We start from the raw sequence: 21,175 nt of genomic DNA on the forward strand, positions 1-21,175 counted from the left end.
TTAAGTGTGGTGTGTTTAATAGTGGACAGAGTAAGTCACTATCAAAAGTAGTGATTGCCAGGTGAGGGTGAATGCAGGTGCTCTGTGCCTGGTTTTTAATACGTATTAAAGTAGTTAAAGCTCAAGATTGGAGTTAAAGTCAGCTGTGGGGTCCTTGTTTGATATAAATCTGTGTGAGGACATGAAAAGTTTGGGAGCCCCTCTCCTGGAGCACTTCCAGTATGGCGCTATCCACGGTGCTGAACTGCTCTGCTTGTTTTGGGGCCCTGAAACAAAGCTGCCTCTCCAGGCCCCTGAAGTTTAATGACTTGATCCCTGCATTGTCCATTTTTGGCTCGCTTCAGATGCAGCACTGGAACACACTCGTCTGCAAAATATAGCTCGGTCTGGTAAAGTATCTGGAGTGCGGCTGGGCTGCAAACCTGCACACAGAACTCGGGACAGATGCGAGGAGCACAAGGAGAGGCTCTCTCCACTGCAGACTCGGAAGATGTTACTCACACACTCGAGTGGCCAATGAAACCACTCACCCCCCCTCTCTCTTGTCCTCCTCCTCCTCCTCCTCCTCCCTCTCTCTCTCTATATCTCCCCCCTTTTTCCTTTTTTTCATCACTCAAGAGAGAAAGCATGCAAAGCCAAGGTAGCTGTAATGCTATGTTTGTCTCTCACCGTTGGTGATAGTGGTCGACTTCGATCGTTGTCCACAGAAACACTGCAGCATATGCGCTCCTTTCTGAAGGAATGGCCTCAGAATCCTCATTGATTTGGGTTGATGGGAGCCTTCCTCAATCCAAACAATCGGACAACGCTATCACAACACAGCAGGGTCAGGCAGCATAGCGTAGCCAGCCAGCCTCTCTCTATAGGCTCACAGCAGCCCTCAAAACGCCGGAAGGGCACAGTCTGCAGGACAAATTACGCTAAAACGAGGCATCTTGAGTGATTCCCCCCTCTTTCTCTTTCTCTCTCCCTCCCTCCTTCTCTCCTCCTCTAGCCCTGTCTCTCTCTGTCTATCCTCTTCTCGTCCACCGACGGTCATTCGCGTTCACGGCACACTCCTCTTCCGCCACGGCAGGCAACGCAAGGACGTTACAATGTGCTCTTAATTGTACATCCCCCCCACCTCCTCCTGTCTCCGCGTCTTTACCAGCAGCGGACGTAATAGCAGGAAAGGAGAGAGGAAGAGAGAGGGAGAGATTGTAGGAGAGGGAGGGAGAGAGGAGGGAGAGCATGCACGCCAAAGTTAAACTGCAGGGGTAAAGTGGCAGGCCGGCCACGAGTGAGGTAATGCGGAGCTGACAGTTAAGGCGACGATCTGACGCTGCCTGCACAGATGTTGTTACCCGGGAGCCAATAGTTTTTCTTTTTTTCCCCCAGATCCTTTGGGAACAAGCGGGCAACGCAGAGCCTACGTCAGCTGCAGCCCACCGCTTTAAAGACAAAGGTGTTTTCTCTACAAGCAGAAAGTTTAAGGCTCAGTCACTGCGTTATGACAGCCCAGGTGTCAGCAGTGGTCACATCTGTGTTTGACCAGCCCATCCAGCTGCGCCTCCACCATAAGGGTGACAAGAAAGTTAACTTAATCTCAGATTACAGCGTGCATTGCCTTACATATAGTCATGTGATATCATGACAAATGCAGGTGCCAGTGGCATGAGGCAAAGTAGCACTTGTTGAAGTAAAAGGAGCAAAACCACACTGTAGAAATCAGTAGTTGCATGTAACTAAGTGCATTTACTCAAATACTTAAGCACAGTTTTAAGATACTTGTGCTACCTTATCCTCCTGAGACCCTGTGTCCTCATATGTGGACATCACATTTTGGGTTTACTTGACCTTAAACTTCATTCTACCTAACTTAGACCTGTTGTCCTCGTTCATGGACGTGTATTTGTGCCATCTAGTTTCCCCAGATCCTTTGGGAACAAGCGGGCAACGCAGAGCCTACGTCAGCTACAGCCCACCGCTTTAAAGACAAAGGTGTCTTCTCTACTACCAGAAAGTTTAAGGCTCAGACACTGCGTTACGACAGCCCAGGTGTCAGGAGTGGTCACCTCAGTGTGCGACCAGTGCAGCAGCTGTGTCTCCACCACAAGGGCGAAAAGTAAAGAAAGTATAAGTTAACTTTCTCTCGAATAGACTTCATTCAACTTAACTTAGACCTGCTGTCCTCATTCATGGACACTTTTTGTGCCATCTAGTGGTAGTAAGAGCACAATACACTGATCCATGTAAAAACAAGATGGCAGCCATCTTTGCCAAGTCAGTCTGCAGCTGATCCCGACACAAAAGTGGACAAAACCTGATGAAATATTATGGTTGAAACTTGTTAATTTATGATTAATAATGTTTATAGTTTGATATGGCAACAAATTTGACCAATTTTAGCAACAGAAACAAGCTAAGACACTGTTAATTAGGAAGTACTGATTTGAAGACATTAGGACTTTACTATTGTCTCATTTGAGGACATTGGAACTGAACTATTGTTGATAGTGTTTAGTGTTTTATACTTATTGGGTCCTACTGATCTCAAATAGCTAGGAGACATTAAAAATGCATACTAAACAAAAGTTCAGGTCGCAGGAGGATATACTCTATTCTACATCCCAGAAGTAACTATTGTAACATACTTCTTACTTCATTCCTTTTATGTGACTTTAGTTACTTTGCAGATTCTGATCTATATATTTATTTAGCGGGATTTAGCCGTGGGATTTAACAAGTTTATTCTTCCTCCCATTCCTTTTTGTATGTGTAAATCACAGTAACTATACACTGACAACTGCTTTTCATTATGCTTTTCTTTATTTGTAAATACTGCTTTCTGTCTGTCTGTCTGTCTGTCTGCTTGTTTGTACGTTCATGTCTTTTTTTACAGGTTCGAAATAAATATCAAATATATATGAAATAGAATCAACTAATAAATTATGATATTATTATAGATTAAAATACCCAGCTGTATACAAAGTAATGAAAATGGGTTCCACCTTTCCAGCTGCAACATTACAGTGATGAAGACATTAATGCATCACAAATTATAATCCAATAATATACTATATATGATACTAATATAGGGCAGTCTGTATGATGAGTACTTTTAAAGTTTACTTTTATGTCAGCACTTTTGTACTTTTACTTAGATCTGAGTACTTCTTCCACCAGTGGCAGAAATACCACAAGTAAGAGTCCTGCATTGTGGTTACTTAAGTAAAGTGAGTATTTTATTACATGTAGACTTTTTCTTATATATAATATATGTAAATATAATAAACTCAGTGCCAAAACAATCCCCCTGTCAGTGCTGCTATCATCTTAACTATTTTATGTATTGTTGCATTGTTTAATCTGCAGCAATACATCATGATTTATCACATTTTTTTTGTTTAAAATCTTAATTTTTAAAGTAATTAAATCTGTCTTGATAAATATGGTGGAGTGAAAACTTTCTACTACATTGTGGTGGGATAGAAGTATAAAGTATAAATAAAATGGAAGTACAACTTGTACTTCACTTGATAAAGCACAAGCATCTCAAAGTTGTACTTGATTACATCCACTGGTTATTGTACCTGCTACATAATGACATATATGGGCATTTCTTTTCATAATAAAAGTAAAAAAAAGGCTTCATAATTAAAAAAGAAGAAGAAAAAAATTGGAGTAGAACTACAGAGTAGAATTAAAACAAAAATAACAGGCTTCATTTCACCATGGACGACACTTTATCTTTGATGTCACTGCATTAGCTGCTTGTACAAAACTGTGTTATAAAGTATACCTTTATAGAAAATAGTTTAAGCATCACAGAAAAAACAATAAAATGTCACACTTGCAGTGCTAAACTGGGCTAAATAAGACACTTGGAATAATGCATGCAGCAGCTCAATTGGATTTAATTACTTTCTAATGTGTTCTAATGATCCTTTCTTGTTTGCTAATTTTAACCCAAAGCCAAACTTCAAAACCTCTCTATGCAGGTTTTTCCCAGGATAACGAGCGTTGCACTGATTTGTCATAAAAGCAAAACTATGTGTGACTCTCTACTCTAGGGGGAGCCATAACATAAAGCAGTTGTGTTAAAATAACATGCAGAGAAACTGAAACTTGACCATGAAGCAGAGAGAGGAAGAGAAAATGAGACAAAGTACACTCACTGGCCTTTAAAGTGTTTAGATTCAGTAAAACAGATGTTTTGCTGTGTGCTGAGACACTGCTGTTGTTGAGGCTCAGTGGTGAACAAAGCTCAACAGCTATTGCAGCATCACTTTAACACACTGCTGCATTTAAAGTGTCTTACAGTGTATCTTATATTTTCTTATGCTCGTGCAACCTTGCACCACAAGGGTGACAAATATGGCACCAGCTACCTTTGGAACATGCCCTCATGATGTGTAATATATACAATGTACATAAAAGGACGTTTTAGGTCAGCAAAATGCTTTAACAACAGCATCCATGCAAATAAGGAAAGGTCAGAGAGGAGTAAAGAGAGAATGAGTGGAGGGAGGGAAGGAGCTGGCATCAGACCCAGAGTCACAGATATGGTGATGGTGCTGTATATTCAGCTCCCACTATACTGTCCCACTGCAGAGCCAGTCACCACTATATGCAGAGAGACAGAGCATGCGGAGGAAAATAGAGGAAGAGGTGGCACAGACAGGAACTGAAGTGCAAGAAAATGTAACCAAACTAAAATTCATGATCAAAACATACTGTAAATGTGGACAAACCAAATCCTTCACAACAACAGCAAACAGACAGAGGAACACAATTACACATGTAAAGACGAGCGTAAAGGAATAGTTCACCGCAAAATCAAATACACATATTTTTCTTCTTATTTGTAGTGCTATTTATGAATATAGATTGTTTCACTATGAGTCGCTGAGGGCTGGAGATATTGGCCGCAGAGATGTCTGCCAGTTTATTATTTTCTTAAATTCATTGTTTCCTCCATAAACAGCTGAAAGTCTGATCCAAACAGCTGACATGATACAGTATGCAGCACAGCCGTGTTTTACCATAGGAATACAGACGTTATATGGTTGAGAAAATGTAGTGCCAAAGGAATGAGATGATAATAATAATCATAATAATACATGTTATTTAAAAGATGCCCTTCAAAACACCCAAGGTCACCTTACAGAGCATAAAATAACACACAGGGCTGTCTGATGACAAGATAAAGCGGTGAAAATATTCTAAATCTAGCGGCAACTTTGTCTGATTTTTTAGGCAGGCCTTTTTCAAATGGCTAAAATACATTTTGTTGGAGTGCACTGACCACCATCTACTATATGTAATACACTGACTATATCCTCCTGAGACCCGCACTGTTGTTTGGTATGTATTTTTAATGTCTCCCTAGCTATTTGGGATCAGTAGGACCTGATAAGTACAAAAACCGAAACACTGTCAACAATAATTAAGTTCCAGTGTCCTCAGATGAGACGATGATAACGTCCCAATGTCTTCAAACAAGTATTTACTAATTAACAGCGTCTTAGCTTGTTACTGTTGCCAAAATTGGTCAACTGTGTTGCCATATCAAACTACAAACATTATCAATCATAAATAAACAAGTTTATAGACCTTGTCCAATTTTGTGTCGGGATCAGCTGCAGACTGACTTGGCAGAGATGGCTGCCATCTTAATTTTCATAGATTCATGTATTGTGCTCTTACTACCACTAGATGGCACAAAAGTGTCAATAACAAGGACAACAGGTCTAAGTTGAGTAGAATGAAGTATAAGGTCAAGTAAACCCAAAATGTGATGTTCTCATATGAGGACACAGGGAATCCGAACTATCCCTTTAATGGCGTCATCCTCAGCTGAGCTGTATATAACGTTAGCCAGCTCAGTGGTGCTAGGTGAGCTACCAGTAGATGCATGCTACCCTCTGCGCAGTGATTTGGTTGGTGCGTGTAGTTCAGTAGAAAGAAAATAGTTCCTACATGAAACTGCTCACAACAAGGTCTGTGGATTATCTTGAGTAGCTGGATCATTATTCTGGAAAGAGACATTGCTGATGAGTTTTTTTAAATGTATTTATTTGGTGCTTTGAGCACCACAAGCCGAGTGCCATCTAGTTCCATTATATTCGAGAGAAGGCTGATATCTCTACGGCCGATATCTCCAACGCTCAGCAACTCACACCAAAACAATCTAGACTGATAAATTGCACTGCAGGTAAGAGGAAAAATATGCAGTTTTGATTTTGCAGTGAACTGTCCCTTTAAGATAAAGATCCTAAGGACGATTTGTTCATTTCTCTGATCAGCACTCAATGAAATTAGATGATTACAAAAGCAAATAAGCACTGATCTGTGCCATATTATTAATATAGCATACCGCACACTATTCTCTCTGTCTGTGATAACCAACTTAAATCATTTTAGTGTTCTTTAAACTGTAAATACCTCATGTATAATGTTGTATTTACCAAGAATAGCCATGTCTTTTTTACTGCCCTTTGAACTAATGTTCAATTCATATTCATTTTTACCCAAATCACATTTTTTCCTCAGGTTAGCCAGAGCCCTCTTGGCAAACTTCTCCCAACAGCTCAATCTACACCAATAAGGTAAGGCAGAGTGCATGCAGCCTGAGAGGCATAACCCAGGGCCACACCATTCACTGCTCGTTGAGCTTTGTATCTTACTGAAGGTGACTCGGATAAGTGTATCAACGTTTTCATCAGCTCCACTCTTCTCTCCTCTGGACTATGGTGGCTGAGCAGTAAGATGACTTTCAGAGAGATTTTAGTCAGAAATTAAACAATAAATGTGAGGGGGACATTTCCCCCAATCCTCAGTACTAGTTTCCGATTTAAAATTAACCCACTTCCTATCACAAATTTCTCTAAGCTTCAGAGTCCACGTGACACCTCGCGGATGACCTGTCTTCATTCAGTCAGCATGTGTTGTAACTTTACCTTGTCTAAGAAAAGATGTGTCCTGTGTGTATTTGAGCAAACTCAGATCTGCCTGTGATGACACTGTGGAATGATGCGAAACAAGCCAGCTCTCATTTCACCTCCCTATATACAGTATATCAACAGAGCCGAGGTTAAAATGTTCACCTTGTAAGGCGATAGCAGCTTTGAATGGAACTGCAATTGAAATGTATCATGTAGAAATCTATTGTGATTATGCTGATGGAAAAGTAACTGCAAACTGAGATTTAGGTGTCCCTGTTTTTCCAGATCATTTCACATAAAAGAAACGAGTTGTGTGCATTTAATTTAAAAGTTTAGTTTAACTGATTTCTCAACAAGAGGGTCAGTTGTTTGTGTCTGCAGTAGGAAACAAAACTGCTGTATTTCAGGAATATTTAGCCTCAGACTGTTCAACCCAACAAATGCTTTGATGGCTCCATCATTACAAATTCATGTTGTGCAGCCAAGCATTGATCAAACATCATTACACAGAAGTTTGTGCAAAACAATGCACAACACATCCAGAATTTTCTATTTAACTCTCCATACAGTGCAGCCATTCAAACTGTATTTTATATTTAATATTTCCCTCAGTTAAACATAGCGCCAATAAAGTATTAAAACAGGCACAAACACTATACACAATACAGTGAGTCTGTTTTTTTTTATTACAACATTAAATTGAAAGGGACACTAATAAATACTGCATATACTGTTAACAAACTGTTAAACTAGCCCATGTGTAAATTAACTGGGAGGATGACTCAGTTGGTTGTGAGTGTTTACAGCCGAGCTGCCCACAGTGGGGCATGCTGGATGAGAAAAACAGATCATTACAAAACATATGAAGAAGCCACTTGTTCATTTAACACGTGACACATAAGAGGCATGTTGTGCAAAATATTTGGAGATCAAATATGTGGTTGTTAATTTTACCACACTAGTGTTATCATTATCATGTTTGTTTTTATTATTGTTGTGTGTTAATGAGGTGCAGGCTTTCACACAGCTGCATTGCCTTGTGCCAATATATCTGACAAAAACATGCAGACATGATCGTCTTTTACGACTAATTTTAAAGTTTAAACAAAATGCCTCATAGTTAGACAAAAAACACTGGAAATCTGCTTCTTAATTTAAAGTATGTGTCATTTGATCGGAGCAAAAACACTGATGGCCCTATAAAGTGCTTAAAGGGACAGTTCATCCACAAATCTATAATACATACTTATAGTCTTACCTGTAGTGCCTGTGTATCGGTCTAGATTGTTTTGGTGTGAGCTGCCGAATGTTGGAGATATCGGCCATAGAGATGTCTGCCCTCTTTCAAATATAATGGGACTAGATGGCACTCGGCTTGTGGTGCTCAAAGTGCCAAAAAAATACATTTGAAAAACTCAACAGCAATGTCTCTTTCTAGAAATCATGACTAGGTTCCTCAAGATAATCCGCAGACCTTGTTGTGAGCAGTTTTATGTAGAAACAATTTTTTTCTCGACAGAACAACACCCACCAACCATATCAAGGTGCAGAAGGAAGCATGCAACATTAATGGCGTCCTCCTTGGCTGATCCGTAACGTTAGCTAGCTTAGTGGTGCTGGATGAGTTAGCAGGAGATGCACGCTTCCATCTGCGCAGTGATACGGTTGGCAGGTGTAGTTTGGTAGAAGGTAAATAGTTCCTACATGAAACTGTTCGCAAAAAGTTGGTGGATTATCTTGAGTAACCGGGTCATGATTTCTGGAAAGAGACATTGCTGATGAGTTTTTCAAATGTATTTATCTGGTTCTTTGAGCACCACAAACAGAGTGCCATCTAGTGCCATTATATTTGAGAGGACAAACATCTTTATGGTCAATATGTCTGACACTTGACAACACACACCAAAACAATCTAGATTGGTAAATAGCTCTACAGGTAAGAGGAAGAATATGTAGCTATGATTTGGGGGTGAACTGTCCCTTTAAAACTACTATAATACTATACTATAAGTATTGGTTTTAATGTTTAGCGACAACAAACTACTGTAGTCGGTAGAAGCGGGTAACATAAACACACACTGTGTTGTACAACAGCACTGAGTCACTGCTGATGGTAACTACCACTTGCTGAAATGCCAGAAAGCATTCTCATATTCTGCAAAGCTAAAGCAACGTCTGCTACTAAAATCAGCAAAACTGTTAATGGTTGCATTTAGTAAAGCTGCCAAAAATCTCTTGCAGAATGACAAGTGTGCAAACTTGAGGTTAGTGGCTGTGAATACGACAACACAGCAACAAGATACTTGTCACAGATAACGCCTCTCGTAGAAACAGGAAGATTCCATTGTGTTTTGTTTTTGCATCGGGTCCTGTGTATTAAAGAGAGAGTAAGGAAGAGGGAATAAGAAGGAGAATCTTCAAATCATGTGATAGCCAGGGCTGCAAAAATGTGGGAAATAAGAAATGAGAGGTTAAGAGGTTGCTGTCGTGTGCATGACGGAGAAAGGGGATTTAAAAGATGAGGAGAGAGGGGGTGAGAAGTGAATCAGCAGCAGCGTTAAACGGCTGTGTGTATATGTGTGTGAAGCGCTTTCTGTCCCTTCTTAAAGAAGAGTGCACAAGGAAGACACCAGGGTATTACCCCCAGGTTTTATGTGTTGTAATCTAATGAAATACAGACAAATTAATTTAGAAATATACACCATGTAAACACAGTAGCAGCATCACCTTGAAACAAGCCTTTGACACAGGGGACCTCTTCAAGACAGGGCCTCAAGATCAGGTAATAAAACAGGCCCCACCTTAAGGTCCTCATTATGTCAGTTGATGCTTTAGCGGTGCATAATTCTGCACTCAATTTACCTTGGAAGTCGGACCATGTTCCAGGATGTGAATCTGCATTTCCTAGGATGGCAAAGGCATGACCTGCTCTACTCTGCATTACCTCTGATCAGCTTACCCTGACATTCCTACCCTAACCAATCTCACGGCTGTTTTCAGAACCCAACCAATCCAACCAGCAGAGGCAATGAGTACTAGTCAATCAGAGGAAGAGTAGGGTGGGTCATACCTTCACTATCCTCTAGTACAAGTCGGAAAACCAAGCTGTTGTTAGCAATACTAGTTCTAGCCGAGTTAGCCGCTGTCAGCAATGATAACAACACATTATTTTGCGCGTACAAACACTGGAGCAACATGTCCACAGAAGTTGGACAATACTGTGTGTGACTGTTAAGAGTTTAAGTTGTAAAGAAGATAGAGCAGCCATATTGGATTTTGAGATCGGCGTTTGAGTAGGTGCAGCTGCAGGTGGAGCAGCTACGTAACCTGCCCACCAGCTACCTAAATCGCCCACCGTTCCTACACAGTCAGCCTCCTTGAAAGTGGAAGCCCTGAAGAAAATACTAAGTTAGTGTTTGGCTAGCTATGACGTCTTAGTTTAAAGGAGAGACAGTTAGGGTTAGGGTAAGGGTTACATCATGTTACTTACAAGGAGAATCACATAGTAGACTAATGGATTAATGCTATGTTTGGATGCATATTTATTCACTACAAGGTGACATTGTTGTAGTGTTCAAATGACCGTTGCGTTGGTAGGTGTGTCTTGTACTAGCGGTGGTTTGCAGTTTGCAGGGGCGTGTCGCATAGGCGTCAAACAGAATGTGGCTGCAGCTGTATGTCTCTCTGGGTTAGTGAGCTTCCTCTGACTTTCCAAGTCAGAAATTCAACTTCAGGGGGCGTTCCAGTTGAAATTTCCAACCGGAACACAGATGTTTTGACTTCTTAGTGCAAATGGAATGCAACATAATTTCATATTCCCAAACACAATTAGCATAGAAAAACATAGACTCAAATTACTACACAGTGGACCTGTGATTTGGGGTCGCAGAGCCCACTTTGCCTGTTTGTAATCCTGCCTTTAAATAGAAAAACATCAGACTAGTTTGGTCACAGTGACAAATTACAGAGCAGACAACTCAAACAGGTCATGAAAACACTAACACACAAACAAACAAATAGTGCAAGAGGGCATTAGTGTAGCTGAAGAGTCCGCCACATGACTAAACGAGGCACCTAAAATGGGTAAAATAAAACAGGAAATAGTAAATAAATAAGCCTTGCTGTCGTCATACATGAGCCAGAGACACACAAACACAGAGAGTCGCAAAGCAGTTCAAAGTGTTGGTCTAAAGCAGGCATGGCCAAAGTCTGGCCCGGGGGCCAGTCTTGGCCAGCGGACCCATTTTAAACGGTCCACAGTCCACTCGGTTAAATCAAGCAAGATCACTTTGGATTTTTTTCTCATCCCCTCACAATGGAAGGATTATGATACAGTTTGTGGACATGCAACATGTAGAAACTACGCAGGCGGAACAAATGTGTTTCCCTAAACAAATGGTAAATAAGCAAACGAGCGGTTACAGTAGCAGACGTGGCCACAAAGGCCGCCACTTTCAGGAACGGTGATATGCTGAATACTTTTGCACTTAAAGATGAAACAGCTGTATTTGTCTCATTTGTGTTTCTTTTTTTGTAATTACCCACTGGATGCAAGAGGCAGATGCCCCCCAAATGTTTTCACATTATGTAATCTGGCCCCCATTCAAAAAAAGTGTGCACAACCCTTGTCTAAAGGAAGACACCTCGTACTGTAAGATCAGACTGTATTAGGATAGTCTGGGCTTTTTTATTGTGGATATCAGCCCTGATTCATCTGATTTATATCTTCATAATTGTCCTCAGGTTATTTATACGTTTGTTTCGTCAGTTTGAGTGCGCATGTGGCATCAAAAAGTTCTGTTGAACGGAGACGAACTAAAAGACTCTAAAAGTCCGATGAGAGAACATAAATCTGAATAAATCATAAAGCTACTGCCTCTCCCAAATACAATACAAGGACGCAAACACTGTGCAGTGGTGGCAAGTATTACAGCAATAGAGGGTAGCCATTACGGACTACAGTGAAGCATAAAGCATTTCATATTTTGGGTGGTGAACACTTCGTTTTCTGTGTGTGGGATCAATGAATGAGGCTGCAAACTCTGCAGATCCCAGAGTGGATTTAACAAGGGTGGAGGATGTAGGTGAGCCCCCCTGCCTAGTTACCTTGACATGTCGGCTACTGTATACTCATGACTTTTTGTATTTTTGCTTTACTGCAGCATTTTTGCTTTACTGTAAACTGTGTGTAAAACAGATCAGGGTGACCATGAGCGAGAAGGTTACCCTACTTAAACAAGGGCACCCTGTCCCTTTTCCAGATATATTTTAAGATGGTACCTGTTTTATACTTTAACCCCATCTCCTGCAAAACACTGTCAACACAACCACATTTTACAGTGAGTTAAGCCGTGTGTAACCACAAGGCAGCGTCTAGTTTCCCATGCAGCAGACTCTATCCTGTAGCTCTGAATAACAGCCTCTACAGCCCATTACTGGCAGAGTTGAAAAGCTTTGTCAACAACACGCATGCTGATCGTTGAGGCCACACCGCCGCCGCTGCACGGGGAACAGCAGCACATTCATCTCACCGGGAAAAAAAAAGTGGAGAGCCAGCAGTTTTTGTCTAAATCAGCTGACAGCCCTGATAGAGTCAAGGAAAGCTCCGGCAGGGAGACTAAAACCGTTTACCATGCGCAACACTGGGGCTGCAAACACTGTAATGCAGGCCTCATATTTGAAGTTGCATTTCATGTGCAGTTTAGATATTTTCCAATGCATGGTGGACTAATAGTGCTGATGCGTTTTAATTATAGCCCCTAAAGGAAATTTATTAGGTGCTTAACGCAGAGAGCAAACTAGTGAGGCGGCAGACTGAGCTGTGAAGCCGGTATACAGCAGCAGCAGCATCGCGCTGCAGCACTGGAGCATGTGCTGATGTGTGGCTGCTGAACACATACAGTATCCTGCGCATCCTCCCATTCAACTTCACACCCAGGCAATGAAAGTGCACCCTACTCCTTCACATGTGCTGTCCCGCTGCAGATTTCATCACAAAGTTAAGGCTGTTTGTGTTCCGCAGTCTGTGTGCTTCCACACAAATAAACAACGCCTCGTCTCCCCCACAAAACAACTAAACACCACAACAAAATGAGCTCATAACTTATTCATACACAAGCACGTGGAAGTTCCTTACCGGCGTTTTTATCACCCATATCCCCTTGCGGTGCTGAAGTTGATTATATACTGCCGATGTAGGCTGGAGGAATGCGCCTGGAGTTGGTGCGCGCTGGGTTCTTCAGTTGGGACAGCCGGGCAGAGAGGGAGGCAAGTTGCTTGTTTCAAGTAATAAAATTGCAAAACGAGCTCCCTCTGGGACCCCGCTGAAACGCGCGAGAGCGACACCGCGTGCAGAGTTCTCAAGCGAGCTCGTGCTCAGCCCTTCGTGTTTGCAAGAGTTTCTGAGTAAGGTGGACTGAGGGCTCAGGTAAAGAATGAGGGAGGGTTGGGACTTTGTGTGTGTGTGTGTGTGTGTGTGTGTGTGTGTGTGTGTGTGTTGCAGAGGAGAGCGGATGCAGGGTGTGCATTGTGTCTTGATGCAGGAGTACAGTAGATGTTTTTGTGCTGCCAGTGTTCTGCTACACTGTGGCAAGACAGACCAAATATTAGTTTCCTTGCAAAATCTTCATGCTTGTAATTTGTACTGATCTTTATACTAATGATTCTGCTCTATATTATAGACACAACCTGATCAGTGCTGTTTTTCTATTGTTATTTAAAATATTTTCACTTTAAATGTGGTCATGGAGCTTCTCAGGTGGGTACTGCTTATTTAAAACAATGAATTTAAAACATTTAAAACAATGAATTAGATGTCTAAATGAATTAACTTTTATTGTGCAATGCACAGTAAGCCCAGCCTGCAGTGGCGATCCTAGACTCTGGGAGGCCTCGGGCAAAAAAGCTTATTTAAGGCCCCTCAACACCCTCTGGTATTGTTTTTCCTCTTCTTGTTTTATCTTTTTCCATTTCTAGTGGCCAGAGAGCATGGATAGATTACTGAACGGGCCTCGCGGGCACATGTGCAGGGGCCCAAAGTGACAGGGACACCCCGTAACCCCACCTCCCTGGGCTTTACCTGCAAAATGTCACTCAAATTACCACGTACTGACCAAGAAGAAAAATAAAAAGACCACAAAAAGATGCAAAGGAACTTCCAAGAGACACAAATTTATTTTTTTTTAAAAAAGGGCAAGATAACTACAAAGTGACATAAAATGACGGGCAGCACGGTGGTGCAGTGGTTAGAACTGTCGCCTCACAGCAAGAGGGTTCCTGGTCCAAACCCAAGGTGGGGAGTCCTTCTGTATGGAGTCTGAATGTTCTCCCTGTGTCAGTGTGGGCTTCCTCTGGGTACTCCAGCTTCCTCCCACAGTCCAAAGACAGGCAGGTTAATTGGTGACTCTGAATTGTCCATAGGTGTGAATGTGAGTGTGAATGGTTGTCTGTCTCTAAGTGTCAGCCCTGTGATAGTCTGGTGACCTGTCCAGGGTGTATCCCGCCTCTCGCCCAATGTCAGCTGGGATAGACTCCAGCCTAGGATTTTTGTTGTCTTGTTTGCTTGTTTTTGTTTTTGTTTTTTTTTTTAATAAATCCCGTTGATTTGAGTGTTTTAAAGATGTCTTACTGTATGTGGTTATTTTGGGTCAGTGATGGAGTTTTGTTCGCCCCATAGAGCCGCCCAAGGGTGGGGCCTAACAGCACTGTATAGTGCCTGTATGGGAGGTTGGAGGGGGTTTATAGTTGTCATTGCAAAGTTTGACACCACACATTCATACAGGTCAGATCCAGAATGTCACAAGTTGCTCATAAAACATGTACTGGAAAAGTTAAAAGAATTCAGTAATCCATTTTGTCTTCTTTTCTACATTTTTGAGACCAAAAATTAACAACTTAGACACATCATAATTGAACAGTCATTGCAATTTTCATCATCCAGGGCCACTTTGATACGATACGATAAGATACGATACGATACGATACGATACGATACATATGGAAATTTGTCTTTGACTCAGGAGCTGTACAAGTATTGCTGCCTTACAATAATAGTCCAGAGGAAATGAAAAGCATACATCATAAAAAAACAGTATTGCACATTAGCCACTCATGAATTGCACACAACACCAGCACACAACAACTTTATGTAAAATATATGTCATGTAATGCACATGCAACACCAGTGAGAGTGTGCTTGCAGTATAATGTACTCCTGTTTATCCTAAATTCAAAAAGTGTCAGTACACTTTTTATTCTGAAACATTCTGCTGAATTAACAATGAATAATTCCAGTTCCAGCCTTCAGTGATGAGCTGCGTCCTCACACACCTGCTGACCACATACTGTACTGTGCCGTGTTGCTTCACCGTTCCGCAAAGGCAGATGATATTTTGCAGAGAGACATCAATATTTAATGAAGGAATCACAGATCAATAGTCGTGTCCTGAACATCTGACTCTTTATTGTGCCTGTTATTTGATTATACTGCAGTAGAAATTTGACAGACATTGTGTACAGTATATACAAAGACTGCACTGTGCATTCGGAATGAGCTGGCTGTCCCTTTGTAATGGCTTTGTGCAAAAAGCTCTTGAGGAAGTGTTGTGTAATCAAATCAGTTGAACTGCCGGGGCAGATATGTAGACAGAGGTACAGTGTGTGCATAAGAGTGTGCTGCTCTCAAATTTATTCAAGTGCCCCTCTCGTTTTGTGATGTTTTTTAACCCTAGATTTTAGAAAATAATAACCTTTGCACGTACAGACCTTTTCTTTTTGTTGATGCTGCCATGATGTGTGCTGTGGTATTTTAGGTAAATAAACATCAGGACTTTGCAGTGATGGAGTTATCTGAAATCCCACTCAGCATCCACTTCACACAGCTTAATAGTATAAACAGGTTCTCAAAGAACACCACAATCACACACTGACCACCGACTCTTAGAATCCATGCAGGAAAAAACAGAAAACAAGTCACAGAGTGGTATTATCTATCCGGCCCATTGATCAGTGTCTTAGAAAGCTCACCGTCAGCATTCCGATAGGACGCTATGATAACAGCTAGAGTTTCCTCTGATGGTATAAAAAGAATGTGCTGCTGGTATAAGATGTTTCAAGCCTTTGGGCTGAAATAGAAGCCTCAAGGCCAAATGACGTTCCGCATCATGCATCTGCCTGTGGATCCAAACCACAGCAAAAATACGGGGGCCGCACGTCAGAGTTGCTTTATTATTCACTCTATCTGGACATAGTTGCAGTAAGATGAATGCGTGTCCTACATGAATGACAAGTTGTTCGCATTTCAGACACTTCCTGTCACATGACCGAGGCCTTGTTGCCCTGTTGCCGACACAGGCAAATCCTGGCTGGCGTCGGTTCACAGCAAATCGATGAGAGGACCTGAAAGAGGACACCTCTGCTGGGGGAAAAACGCACTGCATTGATCTGAAAGGAACCTATAGTCCTCTACAGATTCAGAGGGAGATGAATGTGTGTGTGAGGGTTGTGTCGTTGCGTAGCAGGGCTGCAGCAGCGACTCCTCCACCAAAATCCAAACAGCTTTTACTTAAATTAACTTCTGAGGCCGCTTAAATATTGATGATTCTCACCCTCTTTTCGTCCACTCTCCTCCCTTTGGCCTCCCCACCTCAATCTGTCCTGTGCTCACTCCTATCACTGTCATCCCTCCCTTCCCCTCTCTGCTCTCTTTATCCCTCCTCCTCTTCCTCCCCTTCCACATCTCCCTGTCCTCCCCTGCCCCAGACCTGCACCCATAGGATATCATCTGACTTGGCAGTGTGTCCTTGGGTCCATACAGTGGCAAAGGCATATTGCTCTTCTTTCTTTGCACGCTGTATCTTTGCCCTGAAACCTCTACACTTTCCTGTATAACTGTATAATCGTCTCACAGAAGTGAAGTTGTATTATAATGTCCCCAAAGGATGCATTGTCTGCTTCAGTTAAGATTAATTACCTTTCCTCTTCCAAACTTCCTTTATACTTTCCTAGCTCTATTACATCATTTCTCTGTGCAATATTGTCTATAGCTAAAGTAGCCCAGCAAGTCAAGTGCAGATATTGCATTGGAGTAGAGCCCTAGTTACTCTGCAGACACTGCAGTGCAGCCTTCTCGCTGTAATTTCTACCTTATTCACCTATTTCTGGAGTCAGTGGCAAGCTTGTGAGGAGTTTGTGGAACTTGTCCAGATGCCAATAGCAACACCAAGTGCCATCAATACTGTTTAGTCCAAGGCTCCCACTGCTTTCTCTCTTCATGAAAACAAATTTCAGAGTGCTCACAAAATGTTTTAATAAAAAGATGAAAATGTAAAAGAAGACGAGTCATTTATTATTATTATTTTTACTTATATTTTGACATCCCAAAGAACATGTCATATATTAACAGTGTTTTTAACAGTGCTGTCACTCACTCCATTTTCAGTGGCACAATATTTATTGGTATGGTATATGATATTTAGATCCTTTATAGGCATTAATACAACAATGGAAAAACACTCAAGTAAAAGCACAAATGCATTAAAAGTAAAAGTACTTATTAAGTTTAAGTTTATTTGCACATTTACATATAAAGAATAGAGAAAAGTAAAAAAGAATAACCTCCTGAGACCCTGTGTCCTCATGTGAGAACATCATATCTTGGGTTTACTTGACCTTATACTTCATTCTACTTAACTTAGACCTGTTGTCCTCATTCATGGACACTTTTTGTGCCATCTAGTGGCAGTAAGAGCACAATACATTAATCCATGTAAAAAACAAGATGGCGGCCATCTCTGCCAAGTCAGTCTGTGGCTGATTTCGACACAAAAGTGGACAAGGTCCAAAACCTGATCATATTTTATGGTTGAAACTTGTGTATTTATGATTAATAATGTTTGTAGTTTGACATGGCAACAAATTCGACCAATTAGCAACAGTAGCAAACTAAGACACTTTTAACTAGGAAGTATTCATTTGATCACATTGGGACTTAATTATGGATAAAAATGTTAAGTTTTTTTATACTTATGTTGTCCTACTGATCCCAAATAGCTAGGAGAAATTAAAAATGCAAACCAAACAAAAGCTCAGATCTCTGGAGGATAAAAACAGTGTACATGTGCAGGTGAGGAAGGAAACCCAGAAAGGGTTTTTCATGATATCTCACCTAAAGGGAAGAATGAATTATGCAAAGATTTGAAAATACAACATGATGCAAAGTAAAATGTCAAAAAAAGATACATATCTTCCACACAATCAACGCTACTGAGGAGAAATAAACACAACATCAAATAAATCAGTACTATGCAGAAACACAGCAGCAACACAGCACAGTGAGGATTTACACGGTACCAAATGTTTTTGTCATTAAGCCACATTTAAGTTTCTATTAGATTTGGGACAAGGACATATTTTCCGTTTCCACTATGAAAAGTTGTGAATGGTACCAATGGACCCGGTCCGTACTGTCCCCATTTTTGGGTTGGAACTGTGAACACTGCAGTCTGGTAATTGGTCAATAGTGGTCACTTTGTTCAGGGCTGAGTTGTGGCTGGTTTTGATGCTCATGTAACCACTGTTCATACCGTGGAGAGTTTTATTAGTAAACTGTAACTATAAAATGAAAGGATGTTTGCTGCCTCTTGCAGCAGCTGGAGTTGGAGAAAAAAATAACTTAATTCTCTGGGCCGACTGTCGGTGACTTTTAAGATGGAACGCTAACTAGTAATGTTACTCAATGTATGAGTTGATGACGTGAATCCATAAACACACCAATCATACATCACACCATCAATTTCACTGTGACAACTTTGACCATCACTTTAGTTTTGAGTGGATCTTCAAGCATTTATATGTGTTAACTTTAGCTGGGTTATGTGAACTGTGTATATTCTAATCCTCACCTGGAGGACAAAAAAAAGCATTATGGCATGTCGTTCCTGTGGGCTACGGCAACACTAAACCCCTGCGCTTGCCTGAGAAGGACTAAACGTACAAAGCTGCTATTTTTAAATATCCCATGGAGAGAGACTCTCACTGCCTGTTTTATTTTGTTCAGAAAATGTCAGTGTGCAGCCTCATTCTGCAGAGGATATACCAGGTGCAGACTTCCCTCTGTGTCACTGGTAATGAGGAAATGCAGAGAGTGCTGGACAGAGCAGTGAGTGACAACAACCCTGCCCACATTTAAGAGTACTGTTTGCGGAGGAAACGCTAGGGTCTAGGTACCATGTCTGAGGGTTAGTTTTGGTTCCAAAGGTACCATACTGAAAGTGTTTGGTGGAAACAGGGCTATAGAGTCAGTTAAAAAGTTCAAGTTTATGTTCCACAGCTGGGCTCCATGGTATGTCAATGAATACTGTCCTCTTGATGTACGATACATTGGAAGGTAAAGGTTATTGACTTGTCAAGTTGGATAAAAATTAACCTGAGAATATATGAGAAGATAAATATCATTAAAGCTTTTTGGTAAGTGTTCGTATACCTCACTTTGAAAATATTAAACTTATCTTGCAGAAGTGTCCCCTTCAGAGTGTGATATTATTACATTACATCATTGGACTAGTGTTACTGCTGCATTAATGTGTAATTTTAGCTTCTCTATGTGTGGACATTTTGACTTGTCACAGTAGGAAATGCACAAGTTACTGTTAAACATTAATAGCTCTGTCCTCCTCAAGTGTTCCAGTAAGCTGTGACAGTGTGACAGCGAGCCAGCATGCACATTATCAGGCCCCTGAAACTGAAGCAGCTAAATGGAATTCAGCCATCTTTAATTTTAGCACCCTATTTGCACATATGCTTTTCCTGCTGTGTTGGAAATGTGTGTGTGCAATGAAAAATGCAAATGAATCATATTTTACAAAGTGATCATTAGTTATGAAAATGAAATCTCTGCAAAATAAATGTTGTGGAGTAAAAAGTACAATGTTCACTCTGAAATGTGGCCAAGTGGAAGTGTAAAATACCACAGAATTAAAACAAGTATCTCAAAACTGTACTTCAGTAAATGTATTTTCCACCACTGTGACTTCACTGTTCATTTGGCAAGTCTGTACTTGACTACGCCACTAGATGGAAGTGAAGTGCTGCCCCTGGAAAAACAATAAGCTGTTGTAGTTCCTGCACAACACAGAGGCCTCCACCTTCTGCTGCATTCAAGTCCTCTGAACTATTATTTTTGAATCAACTTTACTGACCTGTGTAAGTACAAAAACTGGGAATTTGACTGTTTGGCTTCCAGTAGCTCTCAGAGTTCTTACACACAGTGAACAGAAAATGGACAATAACATACAGCATCTATAAACAAGTCACAGTATTCCCGCATATTTACAAATAGTGCAAGGGTGCAAAGAAAGCTAAGAAAACATTGTAAGGGTTAAGTTGGACAAAAAGTTACAGAAGATGTAGAAAGTTGTTTATGTACAGTATATGCATACCTTTACAAGCAGTATGTATGCTTAGACATGACAATATATCATATAGATATACTGTAAAACTCTACAGAGTACAGTTTTACAGTAGCCTAGGCTATAGGCTATTATTTGCTTAAATTAAATTACTGAATAATTTAATTTAAGCAAATAATAGCCTATAATAGCCTAGGCTATTATTTGCTTAAATTAAATTACTGAAATCAACAGGCCTATATTTGAGACAGGCCTTTAATTCCTTTCACGCAAAACTGTTGCTCAGCAAAGGGAAATACAATCAAATATTTTGTTTAAACCAGTATGAATATTACTTGTTTAAAAATAAGGCTTCAGTTAGAAATCATTCATTAGATTGAGCTCCGCAACAGAGAGATTACACGAGATTGCACTCGAGGATTACGGCACCCGGCACACCGACACAACACCACTTTATCCTGTTAAAACAATATTCACAACTTGGATTAGTTTTTATGAAAAACCATTTTAGTTCTTTTGATCTGAGGACCCTTACGGTCTAAAGGAATATGAATAACTTTCAGGGTAATAGAAGAATGGATACATAATTTGAGGTAGCCAGCAACCCGCTTTTATACGTCTGAAGAGCTTCTTTAAAAAAGAACTGCCTGGCAACCAAACCAGGTGTTTATTTGTCAAAATGTGTGGCCACACCGGTAGTTTTACAGTATATCTATATGATATATTGTCATGTCTAAGCATACATACTGCTTGTAAAGGTATGCATATACTGTACATAAACAACTTTCTACATCTTCTGTAACTTTTTGTCCAACTTAACCCTTACAATGTTTTCTTAGCTTT

General features: G+C 40.8%; 1 protein-coding gene across 2 annotated transcripts in view; it reads right to left on the reverse strand.

The window, feature by feature from the left end:
• fgf12a (fibroblast growth factor 12a) overlaps positions 1-13,303 on the reverse strand; it is a 57,040-nt gene extending 43,737 nt beyond the window's left edge. The window contains exon 1 of one of the 2 annotated variants that reach the window (XM_033651247.2): positions 13,063-13,303. In XM_033651247.2, coding sequence (XP_033507138.1) covers positions 13,063-13,081 — 19 coding nt within the window. In that variant the 5' untranslated portion in view covers positions 13,082-13,303. Of the gene's footprint in view, positions 1-669; positions 1,255-13,062 lie in introns of those variants that run through there. The other variant, XM_033651246.2, reaches the window with a different exon arrangement.
• Between the last annotated feature and the right edge of the window lie 7,872 nt (positions 13,304-21,175).

This window comes from Epinephelus lanceolatus, chromosome 12, assembly GCF_041903045.1.
Source record: "Epinephelus lanceolatus isolate andai-2023 chromosome 12, ASM4190304v1, whole genome shotgun sequence".
Classification (NCBI taxonomy): domain Eukaryota; kingdom Metazoa; phylum Chordata; class Actinopteri; order Perciformes; family Serranidae; genus Epinephelus; species Epinephelus lanceolatus.